At 36.0% G+C, this 24448-nt stretch overlaps 1 protein-coding gene across 1 annotated transcript in view; it reads right to left on the bottom strand.

Moving 5' to 3' along the window:
* The window catches only part of LOC150110052 (formimidoyltransferase-cyclodeaminase-like), a 286116-nt gene that overhangs the window by 200795 nt on the left and 60873 nt on the right, over positions 1–24448 (bottom strand). Inside the window, exon 4 of the mRNA XM_090390935.1 lies at positions 16882–16970. Coding sequence (XP_090247061.1) covers positions 16882–16970 — 89 coding nt within the window. The remainder of the gene's footprint in view (positions 1–16881; positions 16971–24448) is intronic.

Raw genomic sequence — 24448 nt, forward strand, 5'->3', positions numbered from 1 at the left:
CTTGGATTAGCTCTAAAGTTTCCTTGAGTGGGACATTTGTAAATAAAGAGAACACATCAAAGCTGACCATTATGTCAGTATGTTGGAGTGTAAGGTTTTCTATCTTAGCTTTGAAATGGGTTGAGTTTTTTTGTGTGTGTGTGTGTGTTGCCAGTATAGTGTGTGAGCTCTTTGGCCAAATGTTTAGCTAATTTGTATGTGGGGGAATCAATGCCATCCACTATGGGACGTAATGGCACATTTTCTTTGTGTATTTTTGGGAGTCCATAAATACGGGGGGGTATAGAGTTAAACGGCTTTAATCTGTTGGTAACTTCTACAGGTCAAGAAGTGACTCTCTTGAGGAGCCTGTGAAGTTTTCTAATTTGAGAGTTGGTGGGATTGTAATTGATAGGGAGGTAAGTGGCCCGATCTAATAGAAGAGCATTCAGCTTACCTTTTAGTTATCCGCTTTGGTGATAACTAATTCTTTATTATTCTTCATTTCCTGTAGAGCTTTATATTCCTTATTTGATATGTTGGTTTATGGTGGTCTTGCTTTGGAAAGGACACAGGCTACATCCAGTCTTACACTGTTGGAGACTTGATGTGGAAGGTGGCAGATTCCGTGCTCGATCTGGATCATAATATCCTCCCTAGGTATTTTATTGGGAGCAATGGCGAAGTTGTGTCCACGTGACAGCGCATTGAGTGCTTCAGGCTTCAGGGTGACTGAAGAAAGGTTGATTACCGTGTTGGTAGCAGGTTTTGGAAAGACGGTAGAGTTCTTTTTTAATTTTTCGAACTTTTTCATCTGTCGGCCTCATATTTTTTTAGATTCTTTTTCGGCAGCGGTACATGAGATGTCATGTAAAATCGACCAAAGTTCGTGGTTCAAAGTGCGCGAAAGCTCATCTTGGACGGCACGAATAGCTTCGTTAATGTCCGCTAAGAGCGACCGCGTGGCGGTGATTTGTTCGCGTAGCTAGCGCGGTTATATATTCGGAGAGCTTTTTGTGACACAAACCGGTGCTTCAATTTTACGTTCGGGATTACTTTATTATCCCAGCAGCGTTTCAGGAACGCTAGACGATTTAATTGTCTAGACAGCTTCAATTTCAATTTACCGTATTGGTGGGCCTTCCGTGCGATTGTATCTCCGTGGATGATGTTGATTCTCGTAGACAGGCTTATACGTTGGTTATGCATTATTAAAACACTTAAGGAATAGAACGAAGTAGTTAAGGATATAAATTAAATTAAACTTTAATAAATATTTTCCAATATTTCGGCAACGTCACATTGCCATTTTCTAAAGGAACTTACAAAAAAGTTACGTGCACGTAGGCACTACAACACAGAAACTGGGAATGAAGAGATGAAGCTATTGTTCTCCTAACAGTCCTGATGGTGTCCTCTAGCGGGCTAAGTAGGTGTTCTTGGCCGTTGGGCTGAAGGTCTGCAGATGTAGGCCTCCCAAATTTGGGGCAGTCGCATACAACCAAATTTGTTGAGGTTTGGAGAATTTCTTAGGGCTGAGGCTGATTCCATAAAGTCTTTCAAATTTGTATTTGCTACAGTGTATCACTGTAGCTTTCTTCCACCGTTTTTTGTGGCGTGTATCCAGAGCATGGTCCGCAAGCCCAGAATGACTGTATTTGTGAAAACGGATGTAGTCCTTGTGCTCCGAAATTCTGATATTCGCTGTCCTGCCTGTTTGGCCAAAGTAAGACAGTTTACAACTGCAAGGGACCTGGTAAACACCAGGTAGGTCTAGGGGAAGTGGTTGGTCTTTAGTGGAGCGGATAAGGGATGCCAATTTTCTGTAAGGTTTGTAACAGGAGGTCAGGTCATGTTTTTTTAAGATTTTCGTAATCTTTTCCGAGGTGCCTCGGATGTAGGGAATGGTGATGGATTTAGAGTAATCCTTGTTGTGGGGGGGGAGGGGATCTGTGGTTTGTAGGTTCTAATATTTTTTGGATTTTTTTTTTTGGGGGGGGGGGGGGGGGTAGCCATTGGCTGAGAAAGTGTTGAGGATGCGATTTAGTTCAGTGTTTAGGGCCAAGTCGTTTGAACAGATTAGTTTAGCCCTGTTGTATAGTGTTTTCACTACTCCATATTGTTGTGAGGGGGGGGGGGATTGTTGGTGAATGTATCGTTGTGTAATGTTATGTATCGGTGGGATTGTTGGTGAATGTAAAATATTTTCCGATATTTCGGCAATGTGACGTTGCCGAAATATCGGAAAATATTTATTAAAGTTTAATTAAAGTTTAATTTAATTTATATCCTTAACTACGTTGTTCTATTCCTTAAGTGTTTTAATAAGGAGTATTTGGCAGACCTATTTTTGGATTATGAAGATGTCTTATTATTGTGAAATGAGGTGGTTGAGTAAAGGTAAAATGTTAAAACGATTTTATGATCTGAGACAAATTAGTAATTTGTCTCAGATCATAAAATCGAGTAAAAGATGAGTGGGTGCGTGATTTAGCATTCCTTGTCGATATCGCTGGATACCTAAACGAACTGAATCTTAAATTGCAAAAACAAGGACAATTGGTTCATGAACTGCATGGACATGTCAAAGCTTTTTGTAATAAACTAAGATTGTTGGAAAGTCAGATAAGAGCTAAAAATTGTTATAATTTTCCTACTCTAGCAACTCATAAAAATATCCCTTATAATTGTTATGGAGATGAACTGAAGGCACTAATAGAGCAATTTCATACAAGGTATGACGACTTCAAAAACAAAGACTCCACATTCGCTATATTTGCTCGTCCGATAGATGCTGATGTAAATAATGTGCAAGAAAACTTACAGATGGAACTTATTGAGCTTCAGGCGGATTTAGTGCTAAAATCACAATTTAACAACATTGCTTTGACGGATTTTTATAAATTTTATTTGGTGGAAGAAAAATATACTAATTTACGCGCCTTTTCACGAAAGTTTGTCTTTTCGGCAGCACATATATGTGTAAACAGTTTTTTTGAGGATGAAATACAATAAATCGAAAATTCAGACAAGAATAACAGACGAAAACCTCGAAAATTCTATGCAATTATCCTTAAGTAATATTAACGTCAATATTGATAGTCTCATAGTTGAAGTACAAGACCAATCTTCACATTAAATTGTTATGTCGTTCATTATATTATAAAATTTGTGTAGAGCTCTATTCCAAAGCATTATATTATAAATAAATGAAATATGAAGTAGCAAATTGTTTAAAATCATTTAATATTAATTTATTTTATTTAATAATTTGGTCTGGCCCTTGACTCGGAGACAGAATGATAAATTGGCCCCCGAACTAGGAAAGGCTGCCCATGCCTGATATAGATAGTTTTCTTACAGTAACAATGATGTCCTTTAACATTATATCAGATTTAAGGTTTCTGGATTACTTATGGTCCTATTTATAGTTAACGCTTAGGGAGAAAGGTTAAGTGGGTAGAATATGTGTCTTCCATATGATTGGGATTTTTTGACCATCATTATTGTTAAGATTAGGGTGGCTGATAAGAATCTCACAGACTTCCTTAAATTTATGTTCATACTATGTTTTGTGCCAGTTGTTTACATCCAAAACATGTTCATACCATGTTTTGGATGTAAACAACTTCTGCTTTTGCAGTCAATTCTTTGTAAAGTGTTCAGGGCATGATCAGAAAGGCCTGCTTCACCATAGTTATCATATTTGATGTGTCATTTATGTTCCTTTTTTCTGATAGGAATTGTGCGTCCTGTTTCCCCTATATAGGGTAGATTACAGGTGCAATAAATACGGTATACTCCAGGGGTGGGTCAGCAGAGGGAGTGAGTCTTTAGATGAATTGAGTAAGCTCTTTAATTTTGCAGGAGGTTTAAAAGTGGCTTTGAGGTTGTATTTCTGTAGTATTCTGTTTATTTTTTCTGATGTCTCTTTAATGTATGGAATGGTTATAGTTTTATTGTAGTCTGGTTTATCTTTGTTTTTTAGTGAAGTCTTATAGAGAATTTTGCTGATAGTATTTTGGCTGTAACCATTTTTTAGGAAAGTACTGCTGATAAATTTAAATTCATCTTTAAGCGCTTGTTCACTGGAGCAAATCTTTAAAGCTCTGGTTTTTAGAGTATTAATGACACCTAGTTTTTGTGTTGGGTGGTGGTAGGAGTTTATGTGTATATATATATTGACCAGTATGTGTCAGTTTCTTCTAAACAGTGAAGGAAAGACTGCCAGAAGGAACATGCGTGACAAGTGTATCTAAAAACTGAAGTGTGTTCTGCTTTTCAATCTCAATTGTGAACTGTATGCGTTTGTGTTGTTTGTTTAGGTGAATGAGGAAAGTGTCTAATGTCTGGCTGCCACGGGGCCAGATAGCAAAAACATCCTCAACGTATCTAAGCCAGACTTTTTTTAATTTTAGTAATTTAGTTACTTATTACTGTCCAACCACAGATACTAGAAAAATGGCTGGCACAGTGCCAAGAAGTCAATTCATGTTGAAGGGGAGAAAGGAATAAGGTGATGTATGAATTCATCACAACACTCAAAATCACAAACTTTATATATAAAATTTTCCGACTGTTGTCAGAAAATTTTATGAAAATTAGAATTTTCATAAAAGAAAAGCTAGTTTTCCAATGTATAATAATAAACACTCATCATTAATTATCCTATTAATGGAATGAATTCGCCTTCTTCTGCAATGTGCAGAAGTGTCGAAGAGTCTCACATCTGTAGTCGGACAGTACAACAAGGTCACAGCTGCATTGGAAGAAGGAGATGGATATACATTAGTATACTTTGATTTTGTAAAGGCTTTCAACAAATTACCACATGATAAATTGGTAGTTAAACTACAATGGTGGAGTTGGATATTAGATTAATGCATTGGATTGGAGATTGGCTGTCTGATAGGTATCAGCAAGTTGTATTATTCCAGAAGGAAAAAAGTCACTAGTAGTGTGCCTGAAGATGTTTTAGAGACACTGCTTGTTAACCTGTATGTTAATGATATTCAGTTGTTTGCAGATGATGCAAACTTGGGAAGAACTATGAGGAGCAGCAGATGTTGTGACCTTACAAGAAGACTTGAATAGGCTGAGTGAATGAGCAAAGCAGTGAAGATTACAGTTAAATGTTGTGAAATGTAAGGTTTAAAATTTGGAAAACAAAGGTGCAATGTAGAATTTACACTTGGTGGGGATATATAGCTGGAGGCAGAGGAAATAGATCTATGAGTGATGGTTGATAAAGGTCTAAAATTTAGCGGACACAATACAACACATCAAATTCTGGCAATGATATGGAAGATACGGACTTGAAAAAGTAAGGAGATTCTGATTCCATTGTATAAAGCCTTCATCAGGCCACATATGGACTACTGTACACAGATTTGGTCATCTGGTTTTTCAAAAGGATGAGATATTGAAAGGTCCAAAGGCAATTTACTAAAGTAGTTTCTAGTCTCTAGAATGTTGAGTATGAAGAAAGGTTCAGAAGAAGCAATTTACACAGTATAGTGAGTAGCAGGAAGAGAAATGATATGATACAGATGTACAAGTTGGTAAGGAGTTGTTACAGGATTAACATTGAGAAGGTTTTTCATAAAATGGTGAGAGATGGAGCAGAACAAGAGGTCATCCCTGGAAGCTGTATAAGAAGAGTGTGAGCAAGAAGCAGGTTTTTTGCATGGAGAGTTGTGAATGATCGAAATGAACTGCCTGAGAGTGTGGTGCCTCCAAAGAATTTGAATGTATTTAAGGCATAGTGTGATGAGCTGTGTGTATAAGCAGACCTGCTAGAATGAGTCTGACTCATAATATTATGTGACTAGCAAGAGATAGTGGTAGAAAACATAATCATTAAATTCTTGGCATGTACCCTCAACAGGTGGACAGGATATTATGATAGTACTACATGAAGAACTAACATCATTACTAACTTACGAGGATGGTCTGAAAAGTTCTCGGCCTAGCAATCAAAAAACTAATTCATAATTTCAAAATTATTTTTATTTTTCAACATAATCTCCTCCCTTAAGACTGATGCATTTATTCCAGCAATACTCCGGTGCCATTATCCCGTGACTGTAGCAGTTCTCAGTAAGATCTGCAAAATACCCCTCTACAGCTGCAATCACTTCTCGATTAGAAAAACGCTGACAAGCACAAAAGAGTTTTAGTTGTGGGAAGAGATAGAAGTCAGAGGGAGCCATATCTGGGGAATAGGGTGGATGTTCCAACAATTTATAGTGAAGATCCCTTAATTTTCCCATTGCCAAAACACCTTTGTGGACAGGTGCATTGTCCTGATGAAAGATGATTTTTTTTCTTCTGCAAATCGGATCTTTTCTCAAGAATTTTTTAGTCTAGCCTGGTTAAAAGATTGAAATATTATTCCCTGGTTATTATTTTACCCTTTTCAAGATAATTAATAAACAAAATGCCTTTAGCATCCCAAAACACTGATGCCAGTGTTTTGGGATGCTAAAGGAATCGACTTTTCTGCTGATGGAATCGACTTTATCTTCTTTGGTGCTGAACAACTGGCTTCTGTCCACTGTTTTGACTGCTGTTTGAATTCTGGTGTGTAATGGTGAATCCAAAGTCTCATTCATAGTAATAAATCGATGCAAAAATCAGTTTTATTCTTGTTAAAACACTCCAAGCACTATTCAGAGATTTTCATGCGAGTGCATTTTTGATCTGCTGTGAGCAAGCGCAGCACCCATCTTGCACAAAGCTTTTTCATTCTTCATGCAAAATATATCCTACATGTTCTTTTGAAATGCCTATAGTCTCAGCAATTTCACACACTTTGACTCACTCGTCATCTGATACCATACTGAGCACATGATCAATGATTTCTGGAATTGTTACACTTTTTGAACATCCTTCATGTGGATCTTCTCCAAGGCTGGTACAGCCACGTTTAAATTCAACAGCCCATTTCTTAATTGTTGAAAATGAAGGCGAAGAGTGCCCAACTTTTATGAACTTCGAATGAATTTCTTTTAGCATTAAACCTTCTTTTTCAAAGAATTTTATAACCACACGATACTCAATTTTATCAATTTTAAGGGCTACAGAAAACACTTTTGCTTCAGACAGCTGTATAAAACAAACTACTTGATATAATGACTTGCAATTTCAAATGGATGCTTATGACAGATGTACAAACTTAGAAAAAAAAAATCTTGCCAATAGTGTTGCTATCTATGGTTGAGGCTGAGAACTTTTCAGACCACTCCTCATACTATCAACAATTTTCCTACAAATCAATCTGTTATCTGTCAAGACTCCAACATTATCAGATCTTATATTTCTATCTTCAAAGGCAATATTTACTGTATCAATCTACCTACATCTTCGTCTTCCTCCGAGTCTTTTTCCTGCCAACCTGACAAAGAACACTTGTTTTGCTAATCTTTCCTCTTCCATTCTGTTTAAGTGACCATACCACCAGGGATTGACTCTGCTAACACATTCCTGGATGCTAACATTTGCTTTTTAATATGATATTGGCCTTGATGCCATCTGTTCATGCCTCTAATCTTTCTCAGGACTCTCATATCTGCAGTCTCTAGTCTTTGGTGAAGTGTTTTACTTCTGACCCAGCTCTCAGATCCACAAGTTAAAATTGGTTTGAATACCGTCTTGTATACAGCTAATTTAGTGATTTGACGAATTTCTCTCTTATTCCATATAACATCATCTGCATAAAGTAAAGAGCTGAGATTAACTTCTCCAATTTTGTCTTATCTTTAATCTTTTCTATGCATTATTATTTTCAGCACGAAATATCTGTACTTTCGATTTCATTAAAGTTAATACTGTGGTTATTGTGTAATGTATTGTTTAAACTCCAATTTTGATATCAAATTTAATACTGCTTTCCATCATAATGTGATCTATATAGATGATGAATAACAAAGGGGATAACGTACATCCTTGTCTCACACCAGATTTAACACTAAACCATCTTCCAGTACTTCCTTCAATTCTAACTGCTGACTTACAACTCAAATAAAGAATAAGTATTGCTTTATATAATGCCCCCATTGACACCATATAACTGTAGCATTTTGAATAGCTTATCCCTTGGCATCTTGTCATATACCTTTTGCAAGACTACAAAACATAAATAGAGGTCTTTGTTATATCCCTATGATTTCTCAACTATTTGTCGTAAAATATAAATATTATCCTTACAGCCACCATTTGACTGAATCTAGCATGGTCTTCATCAAGCTTACCTTCTACAATCATTCTCAACCATTTCTCAAGTATACTTCATAAATCTTACTAGGAACACTCCATAGGGAAATACTTCCGTAATTCTCACATTCAGTTTTATTTCCCCTTTTTGTATATGAGTACTATGAGAGCTCTACTCAAATCATCGAGAATTTATCCCTCTGTCCAGGCCTTCTGGACAGAGGGATAAATTCTATGCAGTGCAACCACTGCACAACTTTTATACCTCCACACTTTCTGATCAAATATCATTTACTCCAGCTGCATTTCCATATGCAGGCTTTTGATGGCTTTTTTTTTTGAGTGTTTTTTTTTTACCTCTGTACTGTCACTGCTTATTTCATTTAGCAATTTTTCAAAGTAATTGCTCCATACTTAAATAAAATCTTTCTCTCCAGTTTTCATGTCACTTTTATCATGTGTAATTCCTTTTAAAGCATTCTTTCTCCCATATCTGAGCGTTTTCAAAAGTCTGCAAATATTTTGCCATCTTCCTGATATTTATTTTCTATGTTCTTGCCAAAGTCTTTCCATGACTTTTGTTTAGCTAGTTTTACACAGTATTTAGCTTCCTTATATTTGTCTCTGTATTCTCTAAAAGCACAAGCTGACTTATTTGTCAGGAACTTTCAATATGCTTTCTTCTTTTCCTTCACTGCCTCTAACTTCCTATGTCCACCATGGAGTTCTTTTTTCTATCCTTGCAGACAACCTCACCACATGCCTCTCTGGCTGAATCAATCAATATTTTCTTCAAGGCTTGCCAATGAATCTCCAAGGTCTGGTTCCTGTTCTCAAACACTTTAATTTTTTTTTTTTTTTTTTTGAATAATGTTTGTGCATTTTAGTCTACAGTTCACATCTGAGAGTTGCTCAATTTTTATTTGCTTCAAATGTTCTTACATGTTCTTCTTTTCAATATGAAATTCAATTTTATCCTGCTCAAGACTAAATGGTGATTACTTTCAATCTGAAATCTTCTGAACACTCTAGTGTCCTGCCCCAGTGAGAAAACATCACTATCAACAATAAAAAAGTCAATGCGACTTTTTTTCTTATTCCTTGCCTCTTCTCTCCATGTGAATTTGTGCACATTTTTGGAACACTGTGTAAGTAATAATTAATCCATGTCCTGAGAAGAAATCCAACAGGTATTTGCCATTATTATTAGCTTTATTCTTTTCTTCAAATTTTTGCAAAATATTTTTGTATGTCTGACAATCATTCCCTACTCTGCTATTTATATCCCCAACGAGGACCAACTTTTCATTTTTCATTGTGTTAGTTGCTTTCTCTAAAGTCTGAAAAAAATTCCTCCAGTTCTGCCTTGGTAGAACCTTCTGTAAGTTCATAGGCACAAATAAGCCTCATTTTCCAGCAGCCAGCCCACATCACTCTACTTTATATTGCCTGCCATTCAAGAAGATTAGCCTCGTATTTTGTGTTGAATACTATAATTACTCCTTTGCCCTGATGGTTATTGCCTTAATATAACATTTTGTATTTACTGCTAAGAAAGATATCACCAGTTTCTGTCCTTTTTGTTTCAGTCATCCCTATTATATCGATATGGTACTTAACCACTCCATTCCTTTGCCATTAGGGCTTCTTATGTTTATAAGTGTTAAAAGAGGTATACCATGAGTAGACATATCGATACAAAATTAATAACAGAAAACTCACATACAAAGATTATTTAATAGTATAATTTTTGCCTGTGTGTCACAGGCATCTTCAGTACATATTAAGCTCAAATTAAACAATAACTGACAATTCCAAAAAGCGCCACCTAAGTAGCTGGTGTAAGATAACTAAAAAGGTCAATAAATTTCCTAACAAAAAAAACTATACAATTAAAAGTTAGAAAAGATGAGTTGATTTGTAAAGTACTATCTTCCATAAAGGGGATAGACGTAAGCCGTCGAATAACCAGAATGTATTACAAAATCAAATAATTTTATATATCAAATAATAATAATCAAATAATGTCTGAAAGAAATTCCTGTTGCAGTAATTCAATGCTTTCAGAAAGAGGCACATTTGAAAATAAAGAAACAACATCTAAACTGATCATGATATCAGAAACGTCCAAATGAAGATCTGAAATTTCATTTTTGAAATCCGAAGAATTTTTTATATAAGTATAAAAAATACTCTCCTCTTCAACTAGAAGAACTGATACTTAAACAAAAAATACTTCGGATTTCAAAAATAAAATTTCCTGTGTAGCTCAGCGGATGTGGCATTTGCACACCGCCGCGCTTGGCCGCACGAAGGAAGACTTGGTTTCGAGTCCAGTCGGCGACTAGAGGAAATTTTTCTAAGCCTTTTTTCGACCGGTTCCCGAGTTAGTCGATCTCTGGCACGGGCAAGCAGGTTTTTCCTCCCGGAAACTCGGGTTTTTCGTCCTGTAAACTCAAGAAAATCGACCGTAGAACCCACATTATTTCAGACATTAAATATATTGTGTTAGGGTTAGTGACCACGAGATGGCGGCACATTTGAGCAGTCTCTCTTCACTGCGTACCGCTTAATTAGTGATAGCCTTGGGCCATCTGTCTCTGATTGGGTACCAGTGGAGATTGAACTGCCCACTCAGTCTCCAAAAGTTAGATAGGGCTAAATGGCCTTGCCTACTCCCGTATACGGGAATAAAAAGGCATTAACTGATTTTTTTTTTTTTTTCTTTCTTTATTTACAAATGTGCCTCTTTCTGAAAGCATTGAATTACTGCAACAGGAATTTCCTTCAGACATTGTAAAATTATTTGATTTTGTAATACATTCTGGTTATTTTTCCTTTAAAAATAAGTTGTATCGACAAATTGAAGGAAAAGCAATGGGCAATCCTTATTCTCCTATCTCCAATTTCTTTATGGAACATTTTGAACAACGTATCTTTGACAACGTTTCTCCCAGACCTACTCACTGGTTCAGATATGTTGATGACATTTTTGCTGTATGGAATGGCTCGTCTGATGACCTTCAACAGTTTCTCACTAAGTTAAATGCACTTCATCCTAGGATCAAGTTTACCCTAGAAGTAGAATCAAATAAGCAGTTAGCCTTTTTAGATCTTCTAATTCTTCGTCAACCAGATAACCTACATCTGGTTGACGAAGTCTATAGAAAGAAGACTCATACAGGCTATAGAAAGAATTTTTCTCAGTCTATAGAAAGAATTTTTCTCAGTCTATAGAAAGAAGACTCATACAGGCCATTATATCCATGCTGAATCTCATCACCATCCCAGTCAAAAGGCAGGAACTATTAAAACACTGGTTCATCGGGCCCACTCCTTTTGTTCTTCAGACAATCTTTTACAGAAAAAACTGCAATATATAACTTCTTCCTTTCTATCTAATGGTTATAAGAATTGCTTCATTAAAAGAGCTTTGAGTAGTTTCAATGTCTTCCTCTTCAAATACAGAAGAAATAACTCGCATTCCTATCCCTTATGTACAAGGCATTAGTGAGCGTATAGCAAAAGTTTTAAAACCACTGAATATTTTTGTTGCCTTTCGACCGTTTAGAAAAATCTCCACCTTTCTCACTTCTCCTAAGGACAAACTTCCACATCTTAATTATCCAGGTGTCTACCAAATTCCGTGCTTTTGTGGATTATCTTATTTCGGACAAACAGGAAGATCTGCCTCTATTCGGCTAGAACACCAATCTTATATTGAATACTTTAAACCTGAAAAGTCTGGACTTGCAGAACATGCCATCTTCACTAGACAGAGTTCATCGGAGAAAGACAAGAGTCCTTCACAAAAGTCGGTTCCTCATGGAACGCCTTTATAAAGAAACATGTGAAACTTTACTTCATTCTCTTAACTTAAACAGATCTGATGGCTTACGTCTATCCCCTTTATGGGAGATAGTACTTTACAAATCAGCTAATCTTTCCTAACTTTTTATTGTATAGATTTTTTTGGGGGGGTGAGGGGGGGGGATTTATTGACCTTTTTAGTTATCGTACACCAGCTACATAGGTGGTGCTTTTTGGAATTGTCAGTTATTGTTTAATTTGAGCTTAATATGTACTGAAGATGCCTGTGACACACACAGGCAAAAATTATAATATTAAATAATCTTTGTACGCGAGTTTTCCATTATAATTTTGTATTCTTATGTTTATAGTACCAATCTTGAACTCTTGGTGATGTTGAGTTGGGGTTGTTTTAGGATTTGTTCCAGTAGCTGACTCTTTGCTGTTTGTTCTAGTTCCCTGGCAAAAACAACAGTGGGCCTTGTTTAACCGGCATGAAACGCCCCAGCCAGCATGAAATTCTGTCATGTTGTACCATAATTTTATTTGTGGTTTAAGACAATAAGAATACAATTTGGTTGGCTAAATCCCAAATTACTAGCCCATCCTTGTTCGTTCAGTATCCAGCTAGATACCTAACATGAAAGGTGCACCATGAGAAGGTGAGGACTGGACATTATATCCGAAGTCCTGGTCGGTTTTTCGCATTCCTTTAAAGGCTATGTGGATGTCTCCTCTCAGTTATACAGCTGTGACCCTGAGGCAACTCGTTTTAGAAAACACTGTTAGAAAAAAATAACTTTTATTGTCATCCCATTCTTGCTGCACATAAGTGCATTTTCTTTTTTGTGTGTTCACTCTAATGATGTGACGAGATACTTATCACAATAAATATTTTATGTTAAATGCTTCATTTGTCTTTACATAATTTTTGTGTATATAGTTTTGTGTCTTTTCAAAAGATACAGCTTTAAAATAATTAATTCATATATCAGATACTAAATAGCACAGTAAACCAGATATAATGGTAATGCTTTAGGCTTCCTTGTTGCCATCACTTGTTCTGCCAGGCATATCTAGGAAGTCTGGAGCAGTAGTAGGAAACAATTATGCCAACAATCTGCTGTGGAGTTGGGTGAAATTCTCTCCATATATATAGATTAGTAAAGAATACATCACTTGTATCTCTAACCAATTTCAACTCATCAATCTAAACAGCTATGAAATACCAAACAAAGAGAAACAGATTACATGCAAAAATGAACAAACTTCATAAAAACCTTCTAGATTCACTTAAACATGTGTGGTATTAGTTCCAGATTTGAGATGGATATGAATATTGTTCATGTCCATCTCAAGTCTGCAAAATCACATTGACTTTTCCTAACAAACTATAAACCATCATAAAATATCACTGGGGGAAAAGTAATAGTCTGAAAACAAGGAACAAATGTGAACACTAGTGGCAAGACGTGAATAAAAATGCAAACTCTGGTCACAGGTCATGTGTTTGATTAAATTTGCACTACCAACATCTTTTATGAATCTGTTCACTCAACTTAAGTGGAGAAATTTAATAGTGAAACTTAAACATGTTCAAACCATATCGAGCAACAAATTCCAATGTGTTCCAACACCCATAATAATCTCCTCTGCATTAATCATAACAATTCCATCTCATGTCTCAATTCACTTCATTTCTTTGTTGCCAAAAACTACTATGTATAGTAGTTTTTGGCAACTTAAAATAATTAACTACATCGCAAATATTTTGAACATCATTAAAATCATGAGATTCTGCTTCTTCCTTGTCATGGTTTGAGAAATCATCTAAATCACCAAGGCTATTTCTCAAAATTTGCCTTTTTTTGATAGAGAAAATCACAAATGGTTAAATCAATATCATTAAGACATGAAATGTTTAATCATGTATGCCTCAATATGATTAAGGCATAAATGAAACAAAGCTGACAATATAAACACCCATAATTGACCATAATGCCAGCAACTGACTGTTGCCAGTCAGTCCAGCAATATGCTTCTCAAAATTAATAATGAAAGTACTCAAATGATTTCTGAGCATTTCTACCAGTTAAGATGCTGACCACAAATTATAAATAAGAACCAAACCAAGATTGGAAATTTTGCCATCATTTTCATGCATATTAACACTGAAATCACTGCCATACCTTAGTACTAGTCCAGTACATTGAGAACAACCCAATCATTGACAGCTTCTCTCAATTTTCCTTGGAATGACACTTGGTAATCATTGCTGGATGGGAAGAATATCGACAGTGCATGGGCGGCATTTAAATAATACTTAAATGATGCGACATCAAAATGTGTCACGACAGTTCGAAGAATAAATAGGGTAGGAGTCAAATGGATGTATAATCTTATTAAGCAAGAGATTCATAAGAAAAGGATGATGAGGAAGGAATAATGTGTGCATAAAGAATATGTCCATTATGAAAATTATAAGCAGCAGACCAGAATAGTCACAACTGTTGTACGGAGAGCAAAGTCCGAGTATGAAAAAAAAACTGGCTGTGCGTGCTAAAGATACTCTTTTTAAGAAAGACAACCCACAAGAATTCTATTGATATGCTGCAAGTAAAAGAAAGAATGAATATGAAAGAACTTTTCTAAATGCAGATGGCCTGAGGGTAACAGATGCAGAAGAGGTTGTTCAACTAATGAGTGCCCATTTTGTTAAACGCTATCAACCTGGTGTACGCAACATTGAGCTCACTGCTACCTATTCAGTGGATGAAGAAACTCAGGTGTATGAGGACGAGGTATTAGAATTGTTGCACAAACTGAATCAGAATTCCGCAATAGGGACTGATGGGATATCAGCATGGGTGCTAAAAGAGTGATCAGCTGAAATGGCTATTCCTTTGACCAGGCTGGTTAATATGAGTCTCAGAACAGGGAAGATTCAGCAGGAATGGAAAGAATGTATGGTAATTCCATTGCACAAGGGTGGTGCAAAGACTGATGTATCCAACTATCAACCAATTAGTATCTCAGGAGTGGTGGTGAAGATTTTGGAAAAATTGGTTAGGGGTCACATTCAGAAACGTTTTGACAGTGAATCTTTACTTTGCAATGAGCGACATGGGTTTACTAAGGGAAAGTCATTTTTAGCAACTTGCTCATATTCTATAACAATGTTATCATTAAACATTGGATGCACCATGATACTTTTAGAATATTAGTGTGGATAAGAGGATGGCTGACCGACAAATATCAAAAAGTGGTATATGGGGGATGTGAGTCTGCAAGATTTAAGGTAACCAGTAGTGTACCACAAGGATCAGTGCTTGGTCCAATATGTACATTAATGATATTGGGAGGGATTTGACAAGCGATATACAGCTATTTGCTGATCATGCAAAGAGAGGTAGGATAATCAAGAATACTGCTGATATGCAGTACTTGCAGAATGATTTGAACAGGCTGGAATTGTAGGCATGAGAAAATGGATGTCAGTTCAATGTCAGTAAATGTAACGTCAAGCACTTTGGTGTGATTAGATATCCAATGTCATATTATATTGGTGGGATTATGATTGAAGAAACTGATGAGGCTAGGGATTTTGGAGTGTTAGTAGATTCACTAACACTGATATAGTGGAGAGAGAGAGTGTTAAAAATGATATCAGGACTGTGGAATACTGATTATGAAGACAGATTGAGAATTTGTAGACTGCAGACATTAGAAAACAAGAGAAAGAGGAGTGATATGGCTGAGACTTACCAATTCTGAAAGAGTCATACAAGATTTCAGTTGATGGAATTTTTCGATTTGTGGTGGGTGAGGAAAGGACAATAGGGCATCCTTGGAAGCTGAGAATGAATGCTGCTAAGAAGAGGATGAGGGGTAAATTTTTCTCTCACAGAGTGGTGCATGATTGGAATTGCCATTGGATGTTATGATTGCAAGCAGTGTGAATGAATTAAAGAATAAGTATGATAGCTGGTGTGTGTGTGTGGCCTCTCTCGATGAGTTCCTGACTCCCTGGAGGTCTCTCTTAATAATAATAATAGTGACACCATCTGTTTTCTTCTCATAAAAAAATCCTGAAAATCAATCTCATCACATCTCTTGCAGCCTCAGGATGCTTATAGCCTAGACTTGTTATACCTTCTCAAATAACACTTGACTTGTGATTGCTGTTATCGATATTATCAATAGTGTCCAGTTTAGAAACAATCTGCTCAAAACATTTCAAATTTAATACACTGAATTTCTAAGTTTGCTACTGCCTTGAAAATTTCTAAGTTTGCTACTGCTTTGAAAATTTCCAAGTCAAAATTTCAAAATCAAAACTTTTGATTTCTTTGTAGTATTTAATTTTTTTATCTTCTAATTTCTTTTTGAACTTTATCAATTAAGAAATTTTTTAAACTTAAAATAAAAGTGGAAACATACCTCTTCTTAATAAAAATTAATACACTCAAACTACTTGGTGCACATATCAATTTCTTGAAGACAAAGATTTTAATGTGGGTCTTTCCAGCTAAAGGCACTGCTACATATAAGGTAGCTAATTATCACCATTTTTCACTCTGCATAATGGCAAATACTATGTGCCACTTTACCATGCATAATATACTGTATATGATACATGTATTGCTGAATTCCAAAAAATACATTTTTTTTCTTTTGTAACATGATCATTAAATATTTTTTTAAATGTTAAAATTATTGGAATAACTACATAGAATTCATGTAAAATATTTTAAAAAATTAATGAATTCTGTTGATTACAATAACTATTAAATAAGCATATGACACATATTCAGGAAATTTTCAGAAACTACACTAACAAACAAATGTACCGAAATAATTAAAAATATATATAATTACCTTCTTTGGTAAACCCTCATATTCATCAGCTCTAATCTGTGGTACTGTCTTCCTGTAATCTTGCTGTGCAGCATATCCATATAAATAAACTAAATGCACAGAAGACAAGAATTTCAATTGAAACAGCAATAAGTGCCTATATTTCAAGTTGTGACTATTTAAAATTAAATATTAAATTAAAATGGTACTAAGGTTTACCATTATAAATTTCATATTCTTATGAGACAGTAATATATTTATGAACATGTTAGTTCCATATTCATAAAACCAACAAGTCAGCAATCAACTTCATCAGCCAACATTGCTGATTTAGTTGCAATACCATTACGAGTGATCTTTCAATATTTATGTCCATTATGATACTTTAAATAGAGATCAGATTGCTTTAGATTAACACAAATCAACACATTATACATTGCATTATGTCTCTAGACTGGATGTTAAGAGGTGAAATGATTTCTGTGGTTAAATAAACTTGCAATTTCCACCTCAAACCAACTAATTTAGCACTGAGTAAATATCCTAAGCCCTTTTATCTTAAAAATCACAAACCAATGCAGATATCCAAAATCTTAAATATCAAGGTGGCACCATACATTCAGACCAACTGATTTCCAAAATAAAATATAAAAAATGAACACAAATATGTTTTTGCAGAGATCCATCTATATTTTATAGTCAAATATAAAAAGAAACAAGTTTTAAAATTTACCGGAGAGCTTATGAGAACTTAATCTTTGGCATCAGAGTTGCCTTGGTATACACTACTTAAGACAAGCTCTGTCCATGAGTCCATATGCTCTCTTTTTATTAGTGCTAAAATTAGATTCCACTGGTCTTACAGCTGTTTTGAAATGTTGAAATGCACTTGCTCGCTGTCTCTTGTAAGTAATGTCTCTCATGTGTTCTTCCATACGCATTTCGACAGATTTGTCTGTCTGCCCGAAATAAGGAATATCGAAAGTTCTAAAAAAATACAATATCAGAACCTTGTTCACTCCACTTCCAAAGATCCGTTCCTTAATTAGCCACCCAAAACCTTGTCATCATCAACTCAAATACCCTGGCGTATATAAAATATTATGTGACTGCGATATTCCTTATTTCGGGCAGACAGACAAATCTGTCGAAATGCGTATGGAAGAACACATGAGAGACATTACTTACAAGAGACAGCGAGCAAGTGCATTATCAAGTCATATCCTTTTCTCGGCTAATCCTAATGATGATAACCAAAGTCACAAAGCCTGCTGGGAAAAATCTACAAACATCTTCCGTTGCAGTGACGAAATAGAGAGAAAAATTGTGGAATCGAGAGAAATCATCTTCAATCCTGTTCATCTAAATAACAACTTAAGCTACAACCTCCCAGATAGTCATTCAGCTGTAATCATGTACTGGCGTTCACGTGATGCAGCAAGCACGCACTCTGCCAACAATGCAACAAATGAAAGAACAGCTTCAAATACAAATACAACGTTTTCATGCTAATTATGTATAAAGACTGTCTATGTTGTTCATAGTCTTTTAACCTTCAATGTTTAGTGTTTTTTTTTTTTTTTTTTTTCTTTTATAATGTCACCTGAAGAAGGCTGTTACAGGCCGAAACTAGTAGTGTGTTTATATTAAAACCTTTTTAATTAAATCTCGGTTCTAGTCATTCAATTTTTTTCATAAAACTATGTATGTTAACCGAGTCAATGATCATTCTGTCATATATATACATATATATATGGGTACACGTATACACACACACACACATATGCATGCACGGTAGGCACATTTGCCTCAATTTGGCATATGTAAAAGATATTAAAGCAGAAGATGTAATTCATCCATACTTTATAAACCAAATATTGAAAGTAACTTAAATTTTGAAATTTATATTTAGTTTTGGAAGTTTCAAAAACATATGCCTGTGGTCTACCAAAGATGCAGCAGTACAGAGGTAGAGGAATTCATCTACCTCTACCATTTATAGACAGAGAGAGAATTAATTCTCAGAGACGTAAACAGCAACTGAAGAAATTAATTATAAACCTAAAGAAATGTTATAGGAAAATATGATAGAGGATAAACAAATTATATTCTTGTTTTAATCCTATACCTAAACATAAGCAAAGTTTGCATATGAAGTGTCCTCACGATTAATCTACTTGTATATAGAATGGTTGACTTCACATCTGTTTTATGTTGATCCCATACATGAGAAGTAGCAGAGCCTATAAGCATATGCTAGTGGAAGATATAAATCCATCCATACTTTATAGCCAAACATAAAAAAAAAACTTAACTGATTATTATTATTATAAAGTATCTCCATGGAGACTAGAGACTCGTCATGGGGGACCCATAGGTGGAAGGTGAATTTCAATGCCTAGTGTTAGACCCCCACCCTGCTTATTGGGGGCCTGAAGTGGTTTGAAAAAGTTCCACGTTTGGTTTCCAGAGCAGGGTTTCTGGACTATAAATAAAAAATACAAAAATTATAAAATTAATCAAATAGAAAAAAAAAAAATCCTTAACCTACCCACAATAATGTACTATAGGCCTATAACCTTTTGTGAGTAAAAATTACAAAGAATATTCATGTTTATATACACAAAACTATGATACTTCTTAAACTCATTCACCACTCTCCTTGCAAAAATTGTAGTCCGTACACCCTTCCACAGCTTCCACAGATGACCCCTAGTTCTCTGACTATTTGTCATATCTTGAAAAACTTCCCATGAATCGATTTTATAAAACCTCTTTAATATCTTAAAAGATTTCTATCATAATTCACATCAAAATTCATATAAGTGTTGTGTATATTGCTATGCATTATAAGAACTCAGTGGGAGCTACACCACAAGAAGATGAGGTTAAATCAATGTTGAAGTCATATTTTCCATATACAAATAGTAAAATGGTATACTGCAATATTTTTCAAATATTCTGCATTATAAGATCGATCCTAAGGTAATTAATATGAAGTAAACAGCCTTTATATACAAGTAGCTCTCAGATATGAAGATACTTCACACACAAACTTTGTTTGCTTGTTTGGGTATATGAGTAAAATAAGAATATAATTTTTCAACTGTTTTAATTTACTTGAAAACCAAGTTAAAACTTTCTATGAACTAATAATGTCTTCTTGTTTTCACTTTAAATTTAAGCTTGCATGCTGCAGTATGATATTTCAATTTGTATTATGGGATCCATGATAGATATTTAGAAATGATAGAAACAGAGAAACGACTTTATGAAATACCTATCATAGAAATCTCATCATCATCAAATTCCTGCCATGTACCCTCAAGGGGTGTACAGGATATTATGATAGTGCTACATGAAAAACTACAGTGAAAAGTCCAGTAGCTGACTTTTCGCTGTTCACCTTGATTCCCTGGCAAAAATAAGAGGGGACCTTGTTTAACCAGGTGATATCCCAGTTGGCATGAAATTCTGACATGTTGTAACATCATTTGACATTCTGGTTTAAGCCAATAAGAATACAATTTGATCAGCTAAATCCCAATTTGCCAGCCCATCCTCATTCGTTCACTATCCAGGTAGATACCTAACATGATGCGCCACGAGAAGGTGAGGATTGGACATTAGGTCAGAAGCCCTGGTTGGTTCTCTGCATTCCTTTAAAGGCTATGTGGAGGTCTCCTCTCAGTTATACAGCTTTGACCCTTAAGCACCCTATCATAGAAATCTATAATATGATTTCTATGATAAGCCACTAATGAGCAGGGATGCACAATATACAGCCTGTCAAAGTCAACCCCACTTTCTTCAGTGTAACTTGTTTTCACAAAAAAAAGAGCTCTGGCAAAACCAGCGAGTACTCTACAAAGAGATACCTTTTTAGTTGGAGGAAATGCCAACTAGACACTAGGTGGTAGATGTTCATCACCCAGTGAAATACCACCACCCAGCTTACTGAAGCTCTGAAGTGACAAATGCCATGTTTGGTTTCCAGAGCAGGGATTCCAGTTTGTCCCTACCCCTCTTTTCCCATAAGTGCAAGTGATACCCTTCAAAGCCATGACAAACATAATTTGAGATTTAGAAACTCCTCCATTTCAAGAGTACAGCAGTTAAAATGGTGGTGCCACAGGCTGGCTGCCGGTTAGTGCACAAGTCTGAACCTGTCAATAATGAGTCAGGATGCTTCCTGATCAACTGGTGCATAGTCCCACTGCCAGTTAATGCCTGAAGAGGGAGTCCAAGTAGTGGCATGTGGGGATCACTGTTGAGGCCACGTCATGGCATGGTACTGGTTTCTCTCTGTATGGCAGTCATGTCCAAAAGTAACTTCTTTCACTGCACATCCCCACTATATCCTTCTATCTAATCAAACTTATGATCAAACATATAAAGACTCTCACAAACAATAACAATGCAACAAAAGAAAATCTCCCTCAAACTAATCCAATCAAAAAAGTCACATCTCAACCAACCACAACATACAAATGATACTAGATTATTTATACTAAAAACTCACTTTCACATCCACTTTACTTACATTCGTGGCATTAACAAACATAAATGACTTCCACCATTACTTGCAGCCTTCCAGAGCAGACATCTTATTTCTGACAGAAACCCAGATCAAGGCTAAATCTGCTACTGTCCATCTCCAGTGTCTAAACTACACACTTCACAATTCTTTTCACAACAATGACAACACCTGATTTTTGTGAAATCAGACATAGCCTGCCAGAGAATGGCTAATTTAGAATCCCCTGCTTGTGAATGCCTCTGACTCAAGGTTTCTTTGCTCAATTTAGTAACTTAAATTTGTTGCATTTCCCAGTCTCCAAACACTAATAACCACTCAGATCTCTTCACAATCTTTTCCATGAAACTTAACCACCTGCTACCCAGCTAACTAAATAGTGAGGTTAATTTCCCTGGGTAACCTTGACATATACGATTCCAACTGGCTCCCCTACTCCAACACCACCAACTAAGCAGGACGAGAAGCAGAAGTCTTTGCTGTAAGTAATGACCTAACATAAATTGTACATCTACCCACTCAAATTCCTAATAGCAATCTTCACTCTCCAAATACTCTGAATCTCTTTTTGACCAGTTTTCCTTCCACATACACCACAGAGGTCACCTCTCCTCATCTTGTACAACAGGGCTGTCCAACCTTAGGTAATCCGAGGGGCACATTTAAAAAAAAAAAAAAAAAAAAGCTTTGTCCGAGGGCTGCATCACAATGCGTATCTAATAATTTGGTGGCAGCAGCGACACAACCTCGATAGCTGAACAAACGAACAACACTAATCATGCGCTCATTCCCCATGAGCGCCCAGAGCATGTGTGTTGGAACAAAACAGTATAAGACACATCTAATATTTGAAAAACACGTGGATATACAGTGATGTAAAAATACCAAATAAAATTACCAACATCGTGATTATTGATTAGTGATAGAATTAAAATATTTAGTATGCATTCAATTCAAATTGTTATTTTATTTTTGCCACTCATGAAAATCAAAACTCGCAGGCACAAAATGGCACTGCCGGCGTCATGTGGCCCGCAGGCAGTGCTTTGGACAGTCCTGTTGTACAATTCTCCTCTCTTACAGAATGCCCTTATTCCAAACACTCCTGACTTCACATCTACTGACACTACAAAGGAACCAATTGGGATGACCTCTGGAAATTAAGCTCTTTCTTTTCTTGGTCTGACTATTGCTTCCACTCAACTGACCCTAACACCTGATGTGCATGAGTCACAGAAATCATTCTCACTGGTATGAAGGTCTTCATCCCCATTGAATCAATAATCTACATCCACTTTCCAAGCCCTGGTTCAACCAAAAATGTGTCAAAGAAAAAAAATTCAGCTTATCACATGTGGCTCGCATCAAGAACTCCAACTTCATATTGTGTACATACTGAAGCATGCAACGTATGCAAATCAGTCATCAGTAGATCCAAATCTTATTTTATAAAGACCACCAACAGAAAACTTGCCTCCTGTGGAAATGGAAGCCATGCTTCTAGTTGGTTGCTTGCTAAGGCTGCTGGACACAACTTCTGCTTTCCTGCACTTCTACCTCTGTCTCATCCTGATGGCACTGCTGTTACTTCACCCAAAGATAAATCTGAACTCCAAGCATTACTCTTTTCCTCCAACTCCTGTATAGATAGACGACCAAAGGAAATCACTTCCTACCACACTGAAATCCAAGCACTATATGCATCCTATAACTTTTCGACAAAAAGTCATCAGAAAACTACTAAACTTGGATACTAAGAAGTCTTCAGGTCTTGATGACATCTATCCAATTGTTCTCAAACACTGTGCTCCAGAGCTAATACCTTTCCTGAATCATCTCCATAATTTATTATACATATCTGGTACTTATTCCAATGCATGGAAGCAATCTCATATCCAACCTATTCTACCAACCAATTGCCTTCACCTCTATCCTCTCCAAAATAATGGAAAAGTCATTAATACCCAACTCCACCACTACTTAGAAGCCCACCGATTAATCAGTGACCACCAGTACAGATTCTGCCATTTAAGATCCACAAACTTACCTCACCCAACAATGGACACATACCATGGAAAGGTTGAGAGAAACTTGTGCTGTTGCCCTTGACATTTCTTAAGTTTTCGACTGTGTGTGGCATCGAGACATACTAAATAAATAGTCTACTAAACAATTTGGTCTCCTTGCCACCTTCTGTAATTGGGTACCTAGCTTTCTCTCTGGTTGTTCTTTGTAAGTCATGGTAGATGGCTGGCTCCCTCTCTTAAAGCTTCACCACCAATGCTGGGGTGCCCCAAGGCTCTGTCCTATCACCTACTCTCTTTCTCCTGTACATAAATGACCTACTAGTAATAACCACTAATCCCACCCACAGCTTTGCAGAAGATAGTCCTTTCCACTCATCCTACTCATTTGAAACTATGCAGTACTGCAATACTCTGATATCCAGGCTACAAGATCATCTATAACTAGTGTCTTAAAAACTGATCTCCATACTATCCTCCAACAGTGGTGGCTCAGAAGAATTTGTAGTGGTGGGCTGTAGTAATAAAAGTAAAAAATAAATCAATATAGATTGAAAAAATTATATCATTATAAAACTAAAATATAACAGAATTTAACAATAATTAACAGAATTCTTCTCTTCGTTCATTTCTACAAAGATATAAATTAAATGCTAGAATTAAATATAAAAAAAAAAAAAGAAAAACTGCACAATATTTACCTACGATAACAACAATGACGTTAATTTGTGTTGTTTGTGCTCGCATAGTAGCAACATATCTTGGGCCGCAATATTACCAGACCAAACTGCACGTCACCCACACTATGTTATCCCCACTAGGTAGCAGTTTGGTGCGGTCTGCATTGACTGCAGCTCCAGCGTTCAGTATACTAGCTAGTACTGATACTAGTCCTAGCCTGCACAGCACATTGACCATTGCAAAATACAACTATTGTTACAAAATGAATTATATAAAACGCTATCGAGCATTATTGTATTACAAGAAAAAGACGGTTTTTAGATCCGTGTTAACGATGACATTAATT

This window comes from Typopeltis vanoorti, chromosome 1, assembly GCF_054136105.1.
Source record: "Typopeltis vanoorti isolate ZY-2024b chromosome 1, IOZ_Tvanoo_1.0, whole genome shotgun sequence".
NCBI lineage: Eukaryota > Metazoa > Arthropoda > Arachnida > Uropygi > Thelyphonidae > Typopeltis > Typopeltis vanoorti.